This window comes from Esox lucius, chromosome 1, assembly GCF_011004845.1.
Source record: "Esox lucius isolate fEsoLuc1 chromosome 1, fEsoLuc1.pri, whole genome shotgun sequence".
NCBI classification, from domain to species: Eukaryota; Metazoa; Chordata; class Actinopteri; order Esociformes; family Esocidae; genus Esox; species Esox lucius.
This window is the reverse complement of record NC_047569.1, coordinates 30,132,012-30,153,129: the sequence shown is the minus strand read 5'-3', so window position 1 is coordinate 30,153,129 and position 21,118 is coordinate 30,132,012. Positions and strand designations below refer to the sequence as shown.

Here is a 21,118-nt window from a genome sequence, read left to right as displayed (position 1 = left end):
TGTGCCCCACCAATTTTTTACATATAAAAACACCACTGGTCACTGTTAGCGTGACTGTAAACAGACAGTATTCAACCACAAACTGTCATCCTTTTGTTTCAATCAAGGTTCCACATTTTGGGAATGTTTTCAGTTGTATATCTACAGTGTGGAGAACAAGTATTTGATACACTGCCGATTTTGCAGGTTTTCCCCCTTACAAAGCATGTCTGTCATTTTTATCATAGGTACTCTTCAACTGTGAGTGACGGAACCTAAAACAAAAATCCAGAAAATCACATTGTATGATTTTTAAGTAATTATTTACGTTTTATTGCATGAAATAAGTATTTGATACATCAGAAAAGCAGAACATAATATTTGGTACAGAAACCTTTGTTTGCAATAACAGAGATCATACGTTTCCTGTAGTTCTTGACCAGGTTTGCACACACTGCAGCAGGGATTTTGGCCCACTCCTCCATACAGACCTTCTCCAGATCCTTCAGGTTTCGTGGCTGTTGCTTGGCAATACGGACTTGCTCGGCAATACGGACGAGCTCCCTCCAAAGATTTTCTATTGGCTGGAGACTTGTTAGGCCACTCAAGGACCTTGAGATGCTTCTTACGGAGCCACTCCTTAGTTGCCCTGGCTGTGTGTTTTGGGTCGTTGTCATGCTGGAAGACCTTGCATGCGCTGCAGGATTTTAATCCATGACAGTGTATTGTGTTACTAAATGTTTTCTTTGAGACTGTGGACCCAGCTCTCTTCAGGTCATTGACCAGGTCCTGCCATGTAGTTCTGGGCTGATCCCTCACCTTCCTCATGATCATTGATGCCCCACGAGGTGAGATCTTGTATGGAGCCCCAGACCGAGAGAGATTGACCGTCATCTTGAACTTCATCTCGAACTTCGCCTTAGTCCCGACTGATTAGCCACCGATACTAGTCTCTCAACATAGCCACACACACGCACACATCTTTACATCATAGCCTACACTTTATTGAAAACACAACCAATCCACATCCAACTTATTTCAAGACCAAACAAAAATGGAGAGATTTCTAGTGAGGATCAACAAGGCAACCGATGCACCACCAGCTGCAAAACCTGCAAACTAAAAAGGCACCTCGAAACAAAGCATGCTGGCATTAAGGATATCAGATATCAGAGAGCAACTGATAGAGTTCATAAAAAAGAGTCCTTACTACGCGCTGCAGCTGGACGAATCCACTGATATTGCTGGGCAGGCACAGCTCCTCACCTATGTCAGGTATCTGCGGGACAAGGTGATTGAGGAGGATGTCCTGTTTTGCCAGCCTCTTCAGTTGCACACTACAGGAGAAGCCATCTTCAATGTCCTTGATATTTTTCTCAGTGAAAATGGTTTGACTTGGGACCGATGCGTTGGCTTATGCACGGATGGTGCGCGGACAATGACGGGCCATGAGCGTGGCCTAGCTGCTCGCGTTCAGCAAGTAGCTCCACTTGTGAAATGGACACATTGCGTGGTCCATCCTGAAGCACTAGCTGCTAAAAAAATGCCAGTTCTATTTGACTCCGTGCTGAACCAATCTGTGAAAATGATAAATCTAATCAAATCACGCCCGCTAAACTCTCGCTTGTTTGGGGTCCTCTGCCAGGAGATGGGGTCAGGGCACGAACAGCTGCTTCTGCACACTGAAGTTCGCTGGCTTTCCAGGGGGCGGGTGTTACAGCGGTGGTATGAGCTGCGAGAGGAGGTGAAGTGTTTTTTGACAGAAATCCAATCAGATCTGGCGAAGCATCTGGATGACACTATGTGGTTTGCGTCTCTGTCCTATTTGGTCGATATATTTGACCGCTTGAATGGCTTCAACCTGTCTTTGCAAGGCCGCAAAACTCATATTTTGCTCCTTGCAGACAGAGTGGACGCCTTCACACAAAAACTTGACCTCTGGCATGGCCGCATCAGTCGAGGGAACTGCGACATGTTCCCCAGCCTTGCAGACTTTATCACTGATGCAGGCACGTCACACGATTTCTCTTCTCTATTTCAGTCAGCGTCTGAGCACCTGTCAGCAATCAGAGAACAATTTGCGACGTACTTTAAAGAGGATTATCGCTCATTTGCGTGGGTTTGAGATCCATTTGTGTGCACAGCAAACGAGCTGTCAATTGATATGCAGGAATAGCTTATTGAGCGGAGGAGTGACAGTAGGCTGAAGGAACTCTTTACCTCCTGCCCTCTTTCGTCATTCTGGGCAGCATTGATGCAGGAATACCCTCACCTCTGTGACGTCGCCTTGAAGATTCTCCTCCCTTTCGCGTCGAGATATTTGTGTGAGGCAGGATTCTCAAAAATGACTGCACTCAAAATGAAATACCGCAATCGTGCACAAATCGAGGATGATTTGAGGCTATGTTTATCAGACATTGCGCCAAGAATTGAGGATCTTTGCAAGGCAAAGCAGGCTCAGGTCTCATTAACATCGCCTACCTGCAAGCTTCTGTAAAAAATGCAGATGATATGCCTACAATTAGGCCTAGTAATAATAACAATAATAGAGCATACATTCATATCAGAGTTCTGGTGCCAATTCCCAATTTTAGCAATAGCCTAGTAATGATAATAGGCCTACTGATGATGATGATGATAATAATAATAATAATAATAATAATACCAACAATAAAGCATGTAACCTCATAATTATATAGCAATAGCCTAGTAATGATAATAGGCCTACTACTACTCATAATAATAATAATAATAATAATAATGCCTGCAAGCTCACATTAGAAGTCTGGTGCTAGTGCCAATTATAACAATAGCCTAGTAATGATAATAGGCCTACCTACCGCTACTGATGATGATAATAATAATAATAATAATAATGTGTGGGCCTAAAAATAATAGCCTAGGGGGCTATTTATCTATCTATCTATCTATGCAAGGTGGTGTAGTGGGGGTGGCGCCGGGAAGGGGGGCCCCAATTGCAATGAACCAGCTTTGGGGGGGCCCAGCTTGCAAAAGGTTGAGAACCCCTGCCCCAGATGTGATGTCTGAGCAGGGTGAATGCATGCAAGGCTGCTGGACTGACATTTTCAACCTGTCACTGGCCCAGGCAGATGTTCCAACGTGCTTCAAGATGACAACCATTGTGCCATGGTCACGAAGCAGTCGACTGAGTCTAGCCTGAATGACTTCCGACCTGTCACACTCACCCCCACAATCATGAAGTGCTTCGAAAGACCCACCCGGCCCACCTTAAGTCCTGCCCCCTACAACACTGGATCCCCACCAGTTGGCCTGCCAAACAGGTCTACAGAGGACACCATCTCCACAGCTTTACAAACTCCCCCTGACCCGCCTGGACAAAACCTACACCTATGTGAGAATGCTATTCATAGACTTTAGCTCAGCATTCAACACGGTCATCCCCTTCAGGCTGGTCAACAAACTCCATGACCTGGAGATCAGCCGCTCTCTCTATAACTGGACCCCCCAACCAATAAACCCCAGTCTGTCAGGTTAGACAACTTCACCTCCTCCACCCTGATCCTGAACACTGGTGTTCCACAAGGCTGTGTGCTGAGCCCCCTCCTGTACTCCCTCTTCACCTATGACTGCGTTCCTGTACACACTACCAACACCATTGTCAATTTCGCCTACGAGACCACGGTGGTAGACCCTATCAGTGACGATGACGAGTCAGCCTACAGGGAGGAGGTCATGTGCCTAGCGGCAAGGTGCGCTATCAACAACCTGGCCCTTAATCTAAAGAAGACCAAGGAGTTTATTGTGGATTACAGGAAGTCTAAAGGCTGCAGTCACGCCCCAGTTCTGATCGATGGCACTGAGCTGGAGCGTGTGCCCAGCTTCAAACTCCTGGGTGTCCACATCTCCGAGGACCTCTCCTAGACCCTCAACCCTGGTCAAAAAGGCACAGCAATGCCTGTACTTTTTGAGGAGGCTGAAGAAGACCCTCTTGTCTTCCCGGATACTTGTGAACTTCTACTGCTGCACAGTGGAGAGCATTTTGACGAACTGTGCCACAGTGTGGTTTGGCGGATTCTCCATGGCTGACTGGAAGGCCCTACAGTTGGTGGTGAAAACAGCCAAGCACATCACAGGGGCACAGCTCCCAGCCATCATGGATCTTCAGCGCAAACGTTATCATCAGAGACCCTTCACACAACCATGCCAGGTCCCTTCTCTCAGGGACCTTGTTGCTCTACTCCCTTGTACTACTTGTCTACCTTGGGAACCTCATTGGTGCTATCCCTGCATTTCAGTTGCACATGCCACCTGGCACCTTCAGTTTGCCTGCACTGCACATTTAGAAATGCCATTGTACTTGCATTTCTTTTTTTAAGATGTTACATTCACATGTCTACTTCGGAACCTTGTTGCTGCTATCCCCACATTTCAGTTGTACAGACTACCTCACACCTCCAACTTACTCGATTGCACAGTTGTAAATGTTGTAAATGTTCTGTCCTCCCCTATTTGCCTTCATTGCTCATTTAGAATGGTCATTCTGCACTGTATTTACAAATGGAATCTATTCATTCCATTTGTAACATACACTTTACCTAATACTAATACATTTCCTGCCCTCTTCTATTCGCACTTCTGGTTGAATGCTAACTGCATTTTGTTGTACTGTACTCATACTGTTCAATGACAATGAAGTTGAATTTAATCTAAAATAATCACAGTTATGTTCTTGAAAGTTCATGGATTCTACTTGCAAATGTCTGTTTGCACAATGTATGCAAGACGTAGTGCACATTGAAAAAGAAAAGATAGGATTTATGCTGTAATAATGGACATCTTGAGATTAGCTTTCCTTCTTAGTGCCAAATCTAGATAAATAATGCTATTATTGTGTCACCGTCTAGGATCTGTGCATATTACATGAATTTAAAAGGCTAAACAGTTCCTAGATCAGCTAACAGGTTTGTGTGGATACATCCTAGGCCTAAGTCTCACCAGATTGCCTCCTGCCACGGCGGTAAGATAGGTTTCCCTCAAGCAACAGGGGGAGGGTCTTTTTGGCTTTCTCTGGGGTATAGATTAACTCTGGGGGCTCTGGACAAACAAACAGACACGAAAAGATACAGATATAGATCAAATAGAATCCAAATGAACTCAACATCCCAGACCAAATAGGCATATGGCAAAATGCTTGCAGAGGAAACTGTTCTTGTTAAACAGAAGTGTTCACAAACAATGAAGAGAGCTACCAGGGTCATTTCAGTAGAGTGTCTTTTCCTGACCTGATTGGCGTCTTCCCCGATGGTAATCATCACACCGTGGAGAGTTAACATGTTCCTGATCAAACTGAGGAGCTTTGAAATATAAATTGTGTTTTACTGTCTTAAATTGTACACAATTAGCGTCACATTCAGAGTGTAAATTAACTGAAACATTTATGAAGAAACGATGGTATGAAATCATGTGAAACTTACATCGACAGGAGTCACCAAGCACCTGCCTCGCCTGGGAAATAAATGGTTTTTCACTGATTGTTCATAAAATAAACGTATGGCATTTCATTGACCGTTCAAAGAATAAATATAGGAAATTTCACTAATTGTTCAGAAAACACATGCATGGCATATCACTAATTGTTAGCTTGCCACAGTGTTTACCATAACCATAAATAGCCAGGAGGTGGCAGCGTAACCCAACAGAATTGTGACTGTTCTCTGATTCACTTGAGCAACTGCCTTTAGTGTGGTGTTTGGTTGCAACATTTTGCTACTCATTTTGCTACTTATAAAGCAGCAGTTAGGGTAATGTCCATATGCCTCACCTTCTGGGGTAGAGAGGCAGGATGATTCTCCACTATCAGTCTCTTGAGGTAGTGTAGCCACAGGCGTTTCTCCTCCTGATTCTTGGTCTATAAAATAGGATGGCTAGTTGAAGATGTACCCAGTGAATCTCAAGCATGACATAACGGGTTGAACTGGAAACAGAACATGTTGTACCAGTGTAGTCATGGCCACATGTATTGGCACCCTTGCACTTTGTTCAAATAATTCACAATTTCTTCTAGAAAACTGGTTATCAATATGTTGCTGTACTTTCACATGTATTTCTTTGGTTTGCAGTTGAATAAGACCAAAATCTGCATAATTTATTTAATCATAACCTATTCCACAAAGAAATCCAAAAAATGTACCAGACAATTTTATTAATAAGCATAAATTCAACTGAACTTTGGAATTTAACTCACCTGTGGGGAATTGCCGCTACCCGCTACATGTAAATAATTCACTCAACCAGTTTGAATAGAGAAAATGACTCATTCTCCTGTTTTATATCACTGTGTGAACCACAATGAGCTTGGAAAAAATGTATAAAACCAGAGAACCAGAGGTCAGACAAGATTGTGGCCAAGCATGGACAATAAAAGGTCTGTAAGTCAATCTCCATAGACCTTGATGTTCTAGTTTCTACCGTACGTAATGTAATCAACAAGTTTAAGGGTCATGTTACTGTAGCCAACCTCTGTGGATGTGGCCACAAGAAAAAACTTGGAAGATCGCAATGAAGGATTGTTTGAATGGTGAAAAGAGCATCTTGATCAACTGCCATATCAATTCAAGCTGACCTTCAGACACAAGGTTCAACAGTTTCAACTCGCCCCATCCATCGATTCAGTGAACGGGGGGTTGTATGGTAGGAGACCCATTGCTGAGAGGGAGACATAAGAAAGCCTGACTGCAATTTGCCAACACACATGGACATTCCACAATTCATCTGGGACAATCTCATGAGGACAGATGAGACAAAATTAGAGCGTTGTGGTAAAGCACACCATCTCAATATTGACAGAAAAAAAAATTAAGCCTTCAAAGCAAAGAACACCTTCTAAACAGTTTCCCTACAGAAAAGAAGACCTTCCCCAACATTGACTGTGGGAAAGGTTCAGAAATGATTTTGTAGTAGCTTTTCTGCCCCTGGGACTGGGTGCTTGAATGTGTGCATGAAATCAGGAGAATACTAAGGCATTTTTTAGCACAATGTCGAACCCGTATCAAAAAGCATGGGTCTTCCAGCAGGTCAATGACCCCAAACACACTTCAAAAAAGACCCAGGAAAAGTTCAAGACAAAACACTGGACTGTTTTAAAGGGGCCTTAGATCTAAATCCCATTCATTATTTCTGTGGAGTTCTGAAAACAATGATATATTAGGTTCTGAATCAAAAACAATGCTTCTGTAATGTTAAGGGTGAAATAAAGAATTGAGGAGACTAAATACTTTGATCAGTTACAACATGTAGAGACAATATTAGTTATCTGGAGAAAGTGCAAGGGTTCGAATACTTATGGCTTTTGGTTCTAACTATTAAGAAGAAATGGATGATGTAGAATACATTCAGATGACAAATTACAAAACACTTGGATCCATTTTGGTTTGGAGCACCCTTTCTTAAACAACTGGCAGACACTGTAGCCAGGCTTGGCATTGAGCAACAAAACCGATGCACGTGCAACTACAATACATTTTTTTTTACAAAGCAAAACAGTTGGCTGCGTGAGTCGCCAAGAGGACAATGCGTTGTCTCTCATCACGACGCGTTGCCGATCATGACCACAAAACGTCTTTGGCCAACTTGACACTCGTGCATCATTTCTGTGACGTTGCCCAAGCGGCTCTTGAGGTCTGACACAATACACCGCCTGGTTCTCCCACAGTGGCTTGCTGTTACCTGGACAACGTGTTGCTGTTTTGGGATGGTCTGATCGGACACCTTGAAACACAGTGGGTCCTTCATCGTCTCTACTAGAAGTAGATTACAGCACTGAGGAGGGAAGAGAAGGAGACATACAGGCTAAGTACATGTACACCCTAACGGCAACCTGGAACATTTTGCCGGTGACCGACCATTCTAAAAAACAAGGTGTAAGCCGGCTTAGACTTAATAAAGCATCCACGACTGGTGTCTGCCCAAAATTGCATTTACAGAAACAAAAGATTCTGATCAATTCACTATAGTGCCTGAATATTACTCACAAATATGTGGGTGCTGTAGATGAAGTGCTCTAGCCTCTTCTTAGCGATGAGCAGCATCTTGTCAAACAGGAAGAAGGCCCTCTCCTTCTTGACCCGTTGGACCCTAAAGGAACCCTCCAACACCAGTTCCCCAAAACCACTCAGGTCAGGACCAGTCCAGTTGGTCAGCAAGCTCTCGATCTCCTACCAGAGCCAAAATAAACAGGGGAAGATCTCCATTTCATCAACCTATCGTCGTCTTCTCAAAACATAGGTCATGACACAGGTCTCTCCCCTCTGACCTTTTCCCCTAAGGGATTTCTAGAACTTATAGATATACAATTGAGACCATTTCCAAAATGTTTGTGCTGACTCAAGGTTGACCTCCTGGCTTCAAAAACAGATGTAGTGGAGACTAAGTAGAGATAACTTCAAAGAACTCTGCAACCTTTAACCTCTACATCCAACCCAGAATCAGTGTGATTTCGACCATCTGTGGTCCTAAAGACCACTAAAGACTGAAGAGCCTACAAAAGAATTTGAGCCCAGCCTGTGTTATCGCAAGCATCAAACTACCGCCTTTGCTCCATTTTGTTGAGAACTAGAGTAGTGAGGAAAGGGTGTGGTTGTGGCCGTGGCCTCGGCAGTCCCGTACTGTGGGGTACCTGGAGCCTCACGGCGTGCTCCTGCTTCCTCTTCATGTCGTTGATGTACCAGGCCACAGCGGTCATGGCAATGATGGCATCTTCCACCACCTCGTAGCCCGGGTCACTCTTGTCAAAGTGTTTGGCTAGCTCCTGCCACAGGAGGGCGACAGAGAGGTTAACCATCTATTAGTGTCAGCGTTTTATATTTTAAAGAGTTCACCTAGTTAATTCCATTATATCTGCCACACAGGTGGGCTGGGGTTGTTGATCAGTCCAAACACAGCTAGTTAAATGCCCAGAGCCGGAACATGTGTCATAAGCATTTGCAACACCAGTTTTAATTACATTTAATATGTAATTTATTATATATCAACACCTCGCCTCACATCAAATTCATTCTCTGGAAATAAAGTGGTTTGAATTGCACCACCCCAGCCTAAGAGTCACACTGACCTGCAGCAGAAGGTGGTACTTCAGGATCCTCTGCACGGGCTTCAGCAGGTAGGTCTCTAAGGGCAAGGAGTGGCACAGGGTCGTCTGCCTCTCCTGGAAGAAGTGTACCAGGCTCTCATTCTTCATGCAGTCCCTCAAAACAGCCACAGAGCTGGGGGTGAGGGAAGGGAGAGGAGGTCGAAAACGGTGGAATAAAGAAAGGGGAGTCATCAGCCGGCTTATCGCTGTTCCAGACAGCCGTCAATCTTTTCACAGAGCCCACAGTTCCCCCTCTGGCTTCCCCTTTAGCGTGTCCTCTTTTTGGCAATAATGCGACTGTTTACTTTACTTGCGCAAAACACTCTGCAGCAGTTCCCTCGCTGTCAGACTGCGATGCCTTTCTCAGATGAAAGCTCTGATATCTGTTAACAGCATCTCTCTCAGTACGAGCTTGGTGTCTTCAGGACACCACTGGATGACAACACAAAGCTCACACACAGGGCCAGGGCACTGTCGACGTCTCACACCGAAGTATTGTTCTGTTTCTAGTCTCTCCGAGCGATATATGAACGGTTGTTAACAGACATTGCAGGCAGCACAGCCTCTTCACGGTGCTAGGCAATGGTCCGGTCCATTAAAACATCTGCCTGTCCGATAGCAGTGGCCCTTGGGATGAGAATTGATGGGCTGTGAAAGATGCTGCCTCAATAAATCCTTGTCAACTGATTGTACTTAAAGTGCACCGCACAAGTTAGCTTGATTCACCAGTGACCCGATCTAACGGCAACCGCAATCATTAAGTTAGTCACAGTTGTCTACCAGTAACCTAAAATCTGATTGGATCTCTGAGTAGCTCCAATAAAGCTGATCAAAACAATGATGGTTACAAGACTTGCCTGTCTTTCTACAAACGGGGTTGTATTTATTTACAACTTTACTCTTTTAACCTATAGTATAATAGTATATCAAGGTAACAGCAATTGAAAACGTGTTTCATGAACTTCACTTCTCTACTATATTGAAATCACTGTCTCCAGGTAACTTCACTAAAGCTAGCATTGTCAACCAAGGTCAAATTGAGTACAACTAGTTTATAATTCGATGACCAAGGTCACTTCAGTTTAACTAGCTTATCATTCAATCATCCAGGTCAAATGACTTGCCCAGGGGCAAACTAGTATATAGCGGGGTGTGTTTATGGTTGGGTGGATGTGTGTGTGGTGGGCTGGATGTGTGTTTTTGTGTGTGAGACTTACTTGGGGTAGTTCATACAGTAGAGTGTGTATATGTCGAAAGCTTCGCTCTAAACAAAAGAGAGAATAAATAGATGACATCATTAGGAAGAAGAGAGATGTGAGAAAAACCAGAGACGCTGAGCTTTTGGTCTCCATGTTCCCTCTGGAACAAATCACTGTCATGTGACAGACCACCCTATGGTCACGTGACACCTTCCCCTCACGCAAGGGTCAATTCTCCAGGTCTCTCTGAAAAATACATATTTTTTTTCATCCCTAAACAAAGCAAAACCCTATTCCCTAAATTCTGTTAGCCCCTGTTCAAGAAACATTTAATCTAAACATCCCATTTGTGAAAGCAAAGAAATTAGTAGAGACATAATACTAGATAATACTAGATTGCAATGGCTCATTCCTTGTAACATTCCAAACTCATTGCCTGAATCCACATACGGAAGGTTTCGTTTCAATGTCAGTCAGTTTAAAAAGGAAACCAAACACAAATTATTAGTCTTTTTGTTCAGTGAGAAACACTGAGTAAAGATCAAATAAATGACGCATTTCCTAAATCGACAGGAATTTAAATGGTATTGATCGGTCGGATGAACGGTCAAGTTCGGTTTTGCAACAACATGCAATCTTGCGCATATTATTTCCTATCTCACCTCCAGAAGTCTGTAGGACAGAGGGGCCACTGTCCTCATCCTGTACAGAAAGGCCAGAGCAGTGTCACAAAACCCAGAATAACCTTGCCGGTAATGGTTTAATCGAATGTACTCAGCATTTCCGCAACCATCTATAATTGTTCTTGACAGTAAGTCTATTCAATTGCAGAACAACAAAGTGGCATGCTGCATAAGAGGTTCCGGGGACCAAGAAAGACAAGTGCAGGCTAAAGACTGACTAGAAATAGGCACCCTTCGATCTTGGGACCACAAATAGGATTCTGGTTCTCAAATCTTAGTCCAGTTTTGGCCGGGGCAGCTGCATCAGGCCGAAGCCTGACATATGGAAACATACGCTGTGATTGAAGAACACGGAGTAGGCACTGTCCATTTTCCCAGCCAACAGAAAGGAGGCCCTTTCCCACAGTCGACTGGACCGTTCATTGTTCCTTCTATCGGCCCTGGCTATGTGTGGCAGGCCCACTCAGCTGGGAGAACTATGCGAGTTACCAACCAGAACCAAACCACCATGTTCCTCTGGTCACAGGCCTACTGACGCTCACGTAGCCCAGCATACAAGCATTTCCTCTGACATGCTGGGCAATGTCTGCGGCCCACCACAGAACTTCATTTGGCCAAAACAAAAGTTTCTTTCACGCTTCCAGCGAGGCTGACATGTTAACGGCACTCCACTTCCAGCGAACAAAACAGCGACTGTGCATACAAGCACCATATTGTTGTAGCCTTTGTAAGCCTACACCGCTATCCTTGAGAATCCAAGAGAGTTGGCTGTGATCGACCATTCGGAGAAACATTGGTTTAGGACACTGGTATATCCGCAAAACATTTCAGATGTGAATGTAGTGTTTGTGCTTAATCGCGGCAACGTGGTGACTCACCCTCTCAACGAAGCACTCAGCAATGGCAGCCACATGAGGACTCCTTTCCAAGTCTTCCAGAAGTTCACTACGATAGAGACAGACGACAGACAGACGGCAGAAGGATGTCAGTGCTGGGCCATGGGAACACCGGTAAAGCTACGTGAACTTTGCGGCGAAGCATTGCTGTTAGCATCTCTGTTAGCACAACTGTTGGCATCACTATACCTCGTCTACATCACACTGCAATCCCGGGAGGTGAAGGAAACACCAGTGTCACTCATCTACACTACTCCCTATGACTGTAGCATCCCTGTAACAACAACTCTCAACAAAACATAATGAGCACAAATAGTGTGGTAAAAAAAACTGCCATATTTCCTGGTGGGCATCGCAGAGTGCTTTGGAGTGCAGCAGGGGTCAGGACGTAAGACAGTACATGAAAATACAACATGAGAGGCGCTCAGCTCTCCTATTTGTTTGGAAACTGTTATTCTGTAACCAGCGAAGGTCTTGGACCTCGTTTCGAAGACGATCTAGGCAGGGATTGGTCCCAAATCCCAACATTTCCCACAAAGCATTCATTTCTGTCTCCCCTTCCAATCCTTCCAAACTATCTTCTAAACGCATACAGATGGGATGCATCTAACCTTGGCTTGACATCAGCCAACCCCAACAATTACCCCCTTCCAGCTGTTCAACTATACTTTCCCCCTTGTCTCCCCCTCTCCACCACCACCCCTTACACAAACCCGGATTAGACTACTTTAATATGGGAGGAGGGATTTGGGAATTGGGACCTGAGTTAGGACAAAAAAAAAAACTACAATTTTAACTTCAGTCCCTTAATTGCCACAAGCTCACCTTAGCGCCTTAAAACCTCCTCAGCATCATGGACCGACCCTATTCTGAGACATGTACATGAGCCCTCTCTTGGAGTCTGTTACCTTTGATTAACATCTTAATTCAATGTAAGTGGGGGGAAAGAGAGCGGAGCGTCTCTCCTCTCAGAATCTGAATGAATGAAAACCACTCGCTCAGGATTTTCTTGGCGGGAGATGGTTGGAAAGGTAAGCAGCAGTAGTGAGAAGGAAGACTTGGGGGAGCTTTGTCTTCTAGCTGAGATTGCCTAAATCAGGATAGTGAGGCCAGCGGTTAAAATTCTGGTTCTGATTGGAAGAGGATGAAGTTTGATGGGGCTGATGTAATGGCTCTTTTGTGGTTACCGGGACACCTCATCTGGGATAACTAGTCCTACATTCTTGGACAACAAACCGAGAGCTAGCGTGTCGTTCGCCACGGTTCCCACTGCCCGTATCTGAGGTTACACCGCTTGAACCGCTCAGCCACACTGGGCTCATCAGCGAAGCCCGAGTTCCCGGCTTCTACGGGAAGAGCCGCCGGACTGGCCAGTCTCCGGGATATCCCCCCTCTTTCGAAGGAAAACAGAGAGGCGCTCTGTAAACACCCACAGTTGGCCTTCATGTGGCCAGGGGGAAAAGTTCGGCACAAAACCGCAGACCTCCATTCTTTTACACTGCTCTCTCCACCCCCAGAGACAAAGTTTCGCGGCTGCCCTTCATGGTCAGAGTGATTAGGGGTTAGGGGAAGGAGGGGCGGGAGGATATATCTGTGGTTTTGAATCAAAAGGCAACAGACCAGGGTGTTTCTGGGTGCCACTAGCTCGTTTGCTGATGGCTGAGTCAAGTTGTTCAGAGACGGACTGAAACAAAGGGCATGTCACCATAGAGACATTTCCTTAATCTGCAAGAGGGCTTTCGGCAAGACTATTCGCAGCATATTTGCATCCCCAAATTTGGATTTAATTAAGGCTTGGCATTTACTTGCAGGCCCTGGTACTTTAAAACAAAAGCCCTGGAAAGTATTTGGCTGTCAGGGCTTTGGACTTGAGTTATGCCTGTAACAACCCCACTAATTACTTTCCCAGCTTCCATCCGTAGACTTTTAAAAGTGATGCGCCATACTTTGGGGCCAAGAAAAACAAACGTCTTCCGATCAAACCCGGTGATCTTATCTCCCCCTGAATGGCATTGTTTTACTCCGTGACCTAAGACGTGTCAATCTGGCATTTCAAGTATGCGCATTCAGTCCTCCTCTAGATCGGGGCTGAAAGACAAACATCCCCCAGATGCTCAGATCCCTGCGCCACCAACACATCTCACAAAGACTCACAAAGTTTCAAACAGGCAGGGGAGTCACCCGCAAGATGCACTACATCAACTGGTCACGAGCTAACTCCCGCTCTGTCTTTGACTTTTTTTTCCATCCACACACTATTAAACCACCCTGTTCATTGTTCTGCTGGCAAGCTCCAGTTTATAAGGTAATAACTTCCATGCAGTCAGTCCCCTCCTCCTTTCCACCTGAACTCCCCTCTTTTCTCTTTTTAATAAGCATCATTCTCTCATGGGCCTGGCTCTCAGGATTAGATTGAAGCAGCCACGGGTCTGTGACGCTCTTCGTTAACAACAGTATAGTTCTTGGACGAAGGCAACAGAGACCTATCGACATCCTTAAATCAGAATAATGCTTATTTGCCTTGGAACCTCGGAGGCCCCATGGTCCCCATTCCTTAAGGATCCTCGGCAGTCAGGCGTCCCCCACTTCTCCCAAAGTTCTTTAATGTGACACTCCACCATCAGCAACACCTTCACTCCCACAGAAGCCATGACAAATAAAAGCATACAAATAGTTTTTAGGAGTGTTTGGGAATCCAAGGATTAGTGGATCCCAGGCGTGCAGGGGTGGAAAGACTTCTGGGACGCCGGAAGGACTGCCTCGTGTTGGGAAAGCGAGGGCGAGAGTGGATCTGCCCTCTCAGGGGGACGTCACTAGAGGTGTGCCCCCAGTCATGAGTGGGTTAGAGGCTTAAATCACACGCTGTGTACGGATCTTAAAAGGATTCACTAAATGTCAGTGACCTGGCAGCCCCAAAGAAGCGCCGGGCCGTAAAGACAATTAGGTTATGTTACCGCTGTGCTCCATGAGAAATGGAATGAAAAAGACACAGAAACAGAATGACTAAAAGGGGGAAGAAATCAGTGTATTTTCATGTTTTCACAGTGCCACTCATCTACTGCCCACTGGCTTCATGTACAGGGAAAAACCTGAATGCCACTGGTGAAGGAAATAGCTGTGATACACAAATGACTAATGCAAACATTAGCCACAATCAATGTATCTGTTTATCCTGTAAAGTTGTGTACAATCGTATCATGCTGTCCAGCCAGCTCTGAAGCTTTTGCAATGTTATACTGAACATTTGCTTCTTAGGCAACTGGTCTGCATGCAACGGCATCAAACTACTGCTATTTTTATGGTTCCTCTAGCGCTCGTTGTCATTTTACTACACGCCACATGCAAAAAAAATATTCACCTGGAATTGTCTGTGTTTCTTTTTGAAATACACTTAGCATGTGAGTGGCGACCTGCTTGGCACCAGGCCTTGGACAGATAGAAATACACTGCCGAGCTCAAACAATTAAACACGTTAATGACCAGTAATAAAGTTTCCTTCTCTTTTACTCTCTTTTTCTCTTTTAGCATTGTATTAGCCTAGTGATGATGATTCAATGTCTCTTGCAAGCTTTCTATTCAAGGGATTTGGAACAGAGCAACTGAAGAGAGGACAGGCAGAGATCCTAAGCCAGAGACAGTTAAGCCATCTTGATAAGAACAGACCTGACTAATCTCCCTGTCTCTGTATCTGTCTCAGTTTCAGTCAGTGTCTGTCATTCTCTATGTCAGTCTCTGTGTCTGTCTCAGTTTCAGTTGGTCTCTGTGTCTGTTGTTCTCTGTGTCTAACCGTCTCTGTGTCTGTTGGTCTCGGTGTCTGCCTGTCTCTGTGTGTGTGTGTGTGTCTCTTGGTCGGAGTTACATTAGTTAGAGGTCAAGTTTCTACTCAAAATGGATCAGATTGACTGCACTACTGGTCTCTAACTAGCTACTAGAACGCTTCTTTGCTGTCTGTCTGTCTTTCAGTTTCTCTGTCTGTCTGCCTTTCTGTCTGTTTGCCGATGCAGGCTGGGCCCTGTCTCTATGGGGCAAAGTGGCCCATGGTCCGTGCCGAGAAAGCAGACATAACTCCGTCAGGGTGGATATAGGGACTGCATACCACAGTGATGAGGAGATGAGATGTAGAAAAGACAGAACAAGAAACAGGACTACTTTTTTTCTGCAAAGTGGAGCAAGGAGAGGATAAAAATTAGGTCAGCTTTTTTTGACACTGGTACTTAGAAAAAAGACAAGTTAGTGATGGTTTTTCTTCTCCCTGGGAGTCTGTTAATGAACAGGCTGACTAGCTCTCGTTGTGCTCATTATAAATGTCATGTATGGCCTAGGTAACCCCCCAGTAATGAGAGACGGGGGTTTAACCCCTGAAGAAAACACTGCAATTTACTGCAACGACTTACAATGCACAGGCCCCAGAGCAGATGGGAGAAATACCTCACACTCTCTTCCCCTCAGTCTTTTCTTCTGCAACAGTAAGACCATTTTCCATGAGAACCAGGGGCAGGAAGCCATATTGGATTGGGAGGGGGGTGTAATGAAAAGTGCCAAATTGACATGGTCTGTGACACTGAAGTGTGAAAACAAGAGTCTCAGCAGGGGAGAGTAGCAAGGAACCATAAGGAACTATGAAAAATATGAGCAGCACTCTTCCCAGGACCTCCCAGGATCACCGGGTCCAAACTCAGCCATGCCATCGCTCCATCCACAACATTCCCATCACCAAACTGAAACAGCAATTGATGCTTTTCATTGACCCACAGCAAATAAAAAGAACATCTGTCTTGAGGTACTGCTACTGAAACTTGGAATGGTATAAAAATGAGGCTACAGTTAAGAGAGTCAGTACAGTGAGCCAAATGCTTGACTCTTCCTACTCTCTTGTAAATGGTTTACAGGAAACATGTAAACGAAGCTCTACTTTCAGTATAAACAGCAATCTGAAAACGTCAAACTGAAAAGCAGCTCAGATATGCTGCCATGTCACTGGGAACAGAACATGATCTCACACATACTGTATAATCATCTCAAGCCTCTGTCTCAGTCCTGGAATGTAGAAGCCAGTGGACAGACATTACACAGTAACCTGTTCGTAAGAGCTCTCTAAGGGCCTGATGTCTCTACGGGCCTGACGTCTCTATGGGCCTGGCGTCTCTACGGGCCTGGTGTCTCTACGGGCCTGACGTCTCTACGGGCCTGACGTCTCTACGGGCCTGACGTCTCTACGGGCCTGACGTCTCCAGGGGCCTGGTGTCTCTACAGGCCTGACGTCTCTACAGGCCTGGCGTCACTACCGGCCTGACGTCTCTACGGGCCTGACGTCTCTACGAGCCTGCCGTCTCTACGGGCCTGGTGTCTCTACGGGCCTGGTGTCTCTACGGGCCTGACGTCACTACGGGCCTGACGTCTCTACGGGCCTGACGTCTCTACGGGCCTGGTGTCTCTACGGGCCTGGTGTCTCTACGGGCCTGACGTCACTATGGGCCTGACGTCTCTACCGGCCTGACGTCTCTACGGGCCTGACGTCACTACGGGCCTGGTGTCTCTACGGGCCTGACGTCACTATGGGCCTGACGTCTCTACCGGCCTGACGTCTCTACGGGCCTGACGTCACTACGGGCCTGACGTCTCTACGGGCCTTGTGTCTCTACGGGCCTGGCGTCTCTACGGGCCTGACGTCTCTACGGGCCTGACGTCTCGGCATCCGACGGTCTCTGTCTCTGCATCTCTCTGTTTGTCTCTCTTTCTGTCTTTATACTCTGTATCCCTATCTCTGGCTCTCTCTGCCTTTAAATATCTGTCTCACCATCTCTCTCTCTCTGTCCTCCTCTCTGTCTTTGTGTCTGTACATTGTCAGTCTGGTAAGTTTCGGGCCTGGCCAGCTAATGTCTGACATCACTGCCACCCAGGCTGCAACCCGTATACAATATGTCTCAGACAGACAGAGAGAGAAAGAAACAGACAGAGACTGAGAGAGGTACGGACAGACAGAGAGAGAAAGACAGAGAGAGACTGACAGGGGCAGAGAAGAAGAGGGATATATTCAGATAGAGAGAGAGAAGAAAGAAGGAGCAGATAGGGCTGACTGGTCAGAGACAAGCAAGGAAACGGAGGAGAAGAACAGGGAGTTTAAGAGCAGCTGCAAGACAGATTTCACCACCATAGCCGTAGGAATTTACAAGGATCAGAGCTGAGGGAATCTGAGCCTAGTAGAAATGGATGAAGTTGCAATTTGCATTGATGTTAGATGGTAGCATTAGTCACATTGAGACGCTGCATTGAGAGTGGGAAGAAAGAAGCAGGTCTGTGGACAGTCTACCAGCCGTAGAGACCAGTGGACATGGAAGCAGGCCTAACGTGTAACTAAACAGAGAATTGCTAACCAACCTGTTGAACTCGTAGATGTCCTCGATGTTGCAGAATAGAGTGCTGACTTCATCTGGCTTCAGTGGCAGGTCCCCACAGTCAATGATGCAGCCCAAGTAGTCCTGAGAGAAAGAAAGACAAGCGGAAAGGGGAACAAAAGAGGGAGAGAAACAAAAGGAGAGAGGTACAGTGAAAGATTTTGTGAATGAAATTCAGTATGTTTTTTTTTTAGCTAAATAAACAAAAGAAGATCATCTTAAAGTAAATGTTTGTTTGTTCCTGACTTCATAACAGTTCCTAAGCATCAAAAAGGAAGATAAATAAACTGGTTAATTAATTCTCCAGCGTCGATCCTTCAGATTATCAAGAAGATTCTGTAATAGCTACTTTACAGTCATTTGTTTTTGAATTACCATGAAGCTTTCTTTGAGAGAATTTCATTTAGAATTGAGCCCTACACCAATCCTTAATGTCAACGCACTGAGTAGCCTAAGAAAACAAACCTGGTAATGAATACAGAGGTAAAGGCCTTGCTATTATAATATTAATATTTTATTTTCATGCTCTTCTGTCTGACCTGGGATATACACATATGTTCTAATCCCACGAGAAAAGGATATTGTCACTCCTGGATCACCCCCAACAACCCCCCACCCCAACACACACACACACACACATACATCTCCAAGCACTTCCATCTTCAGGCCTTGTTTCTCCAAGAAGCCCGTAAGAAGATTCCAAAAAGGGTGCAAAGGGAATATGGAAAGCAGGAGCCCTCAAAATGGTCATGGCCAAATCACAGGGCACAGTACACCACTAGACCTACCACCTCCCTGTCATGCAGCACTCAGTAGCTCAGCCAACAGGCCTTTTCTGCACTACGGCTGTCAGCTTTTCATCAGAGCCCAGCGTTACATTCATAACCAGCAGGCTGTTTAGAAGGCTAGCAACAAGCCCATCTGATAAAGCCCCCAGATCCTACAAACAACTATCTGCATGCCAGCCCAATGATGAAAACCGGGAGTATGCTATCCAGGGTTGCGTTTTTTTCTGCTGGTCTGCGGCCCACCCAGACACCCTGTGAGCATTCTGGCCCTGGAGAAAGAGACACGGAAAACAGAACAAACAAAGAGAGCCTAAAATAAGATGGAAGCCAAATTGACTGACAACTAAACCCTTGTCAATAAACCAACAGACCGAGCATGCGTGAGAGAATTGGGAGGGTGGGGGTGAGGACCGGGGACAGCTTCAACGTCACGAAACCCAGACAGGATCGGAGCAATCTAAGGTTCGTGGCAGGAAAACATTTGGAGTTTGTTATTTTGTTTTATCTTAGAAAAGTGTCTCCAGTTGTATTCCTTTATCTAGCCACCAGGGTTCGGGGGAAAGCAACCTGGCCGAGTTGGGGCGAAATGAGGCGGAAACACAACTGGGGCTCAGCCACATTCATCACCTTCTACAAACAAGAGAACACTGGCACTGTAATTACAATATGTTTACAGGCAGTCAGAAGCCAACAAGAACTTCCCCTTACATACACACCTTCACACCTTCACACAAAAACTCACAAACACACATAAACGCTCTCTTGAGAGGGCAAGAAGGAGCAAGGGGAGTGGATAAAGAGAGAGACACAGAAGAGAGGGACAGAGAAGAAAGGAGATGAAAAAGGAGAGAGACAGAACAGATGAGAGGAAGGAGAGAGAGCATCATAGAGGGAGCAGAGGAGCAATAGCGTGGGGAGAGGGGAGAATAGGAGGTGAGAGTTGGAAGAATGGAGTAAAAGATGAGACTAATGAGACAAGTGGGAAATGATGACATGAGATGCTTAAACAGAACACATCAGAGACATAGAATAATCTGACGTTTATATAAATGTTTCACTGTCAAAAGAAAGGAGAAAAAAGAATAAAAGCCAGTAAGAAAGAGGACAGAAAATGACGGTGGCTGATGAAGCTAGAAAGTTTTGGTCTCTTTGTCTGAGAAACTAGGTCAGAGTTTGGAGAGAGGAGTTTGTCCCTCGGTGCTGCCTGCAAGGGCCCCTCCACCCTCCCCTCAGCGCGTGCCCAAACCTTGAGTGTTACAGCCAAAGAAAGGGAAGGGGAAAAAAATGCGCCCCCAAACCCCCACTCCTAGATTTCCTGTCCCATTTGGCAGGATGAACGACTCTCCCCAACTCTCCCTTCTTTCGCCTCATGTGTCATACAAGACACTGTTAACTAAACACTAACAACCTACAGCACCCAACACACTGTTAACTAAACACTAACAAACTACGGGACCCAACACACTGTTAACTAAACACTAACAACCTACAGCACCCAACACACTGTTAACTAAACACTAACAAACTACGGGACCCAACACACTGTTAACTAAACACTAACAACCTACAGGACCCAACACACTGTTAACTAAACACTAACAACCTACAGCACCCAACACACTGTTAACTAAACACTAACAACCTACAGGACCCAACACACTGTTAACTAAACACTAACAACCTACAGGGCCCAACACACTGTTAACTAAACACTAACAACCTACAGGGCCCAACACACTGTTAACTTAAACACTAACAAACTACGGGACCCAACACACTGTTAACTAAACACTAACAACCTACAGGACCCAACACACTGTTAACTAAACACTAACAATCTACAGGACCCAAAACACTGTTAACTAAACACTAACAATCTACAGGACCTAACACACTGTTAACTAAACACTAACAATCTACAGGACCCAACACACTGTTAACTAAACCCTAACAACCTACGGGACCCAACACAGTGTTAACTAAACACTAACAATCTACAGGACCTAACACACTGTTAACTAAACACTAACAATCTACAGGACCCAACACACTGTTAACTAAACATTAAC

General features: G+C 45.3%; 1 protein-coding gene across 7 annotated transcripts in view; it reads right to left on the bottom strand.

Annotated features, from left to right (window-relative positions):
- plekhg2 (pleckstrin homology domain containing, family G (with RhoGef domain) member 2) overlaps window positions 1-21,118 on the bottom strand; it is a 52,348-nt gene that overhangs the window by 12,411 nt on the left and 18,819 nt on the right. For all 7 annotated transcript variants that reach the window (XM_010893837.4, XM_020048668.2, XM_010893840.3 and 4 more), the window contains 11 exons: window positions 18,245-18,345; window positions 11,849-11,915; window positions 10,306-10,352; window positions 9,071-9,221; window positions 8,636-8,767; window positions 7,992-8,174; window positions 7,687-7,779; window positions 5,783-5,869; window positions 5,436-5,466; window positions 5,244-5,315; window positions 4,957-5,055 (listed from right to left, as the gene is read on the bottom strand). In XM_010893837.4, coding sequence (XP_010892139.2) covers window positions 4,957-5,055; window positions 5,244-5,315; window positions 5,436-5,466; window positions 5,783-5,869; window positions 7,687-7,779; window positions 7,992-8,174; window positions 8,636-8,767; window positions 9,071-9,221; window positions 10,306-10,352; window positions 11,849-11,915; window positions 18,245-18,345 — 1,063 coding nt within the window. The remainder of the gene's footprint in view (window positions 1-4,956; window positions 5,056-5,243; window positions 5,316-5,435; window positions 5,467-5,782; window positions 5,870-7,686; window positions 7,780-7,991; window positions 8,175-8,635; window positions 8,768-9,070; window positions 9,222-10,305; window positions 10,353-11,848; window positions 11,916-18,244; window positions 18,346-21,118) is intronic.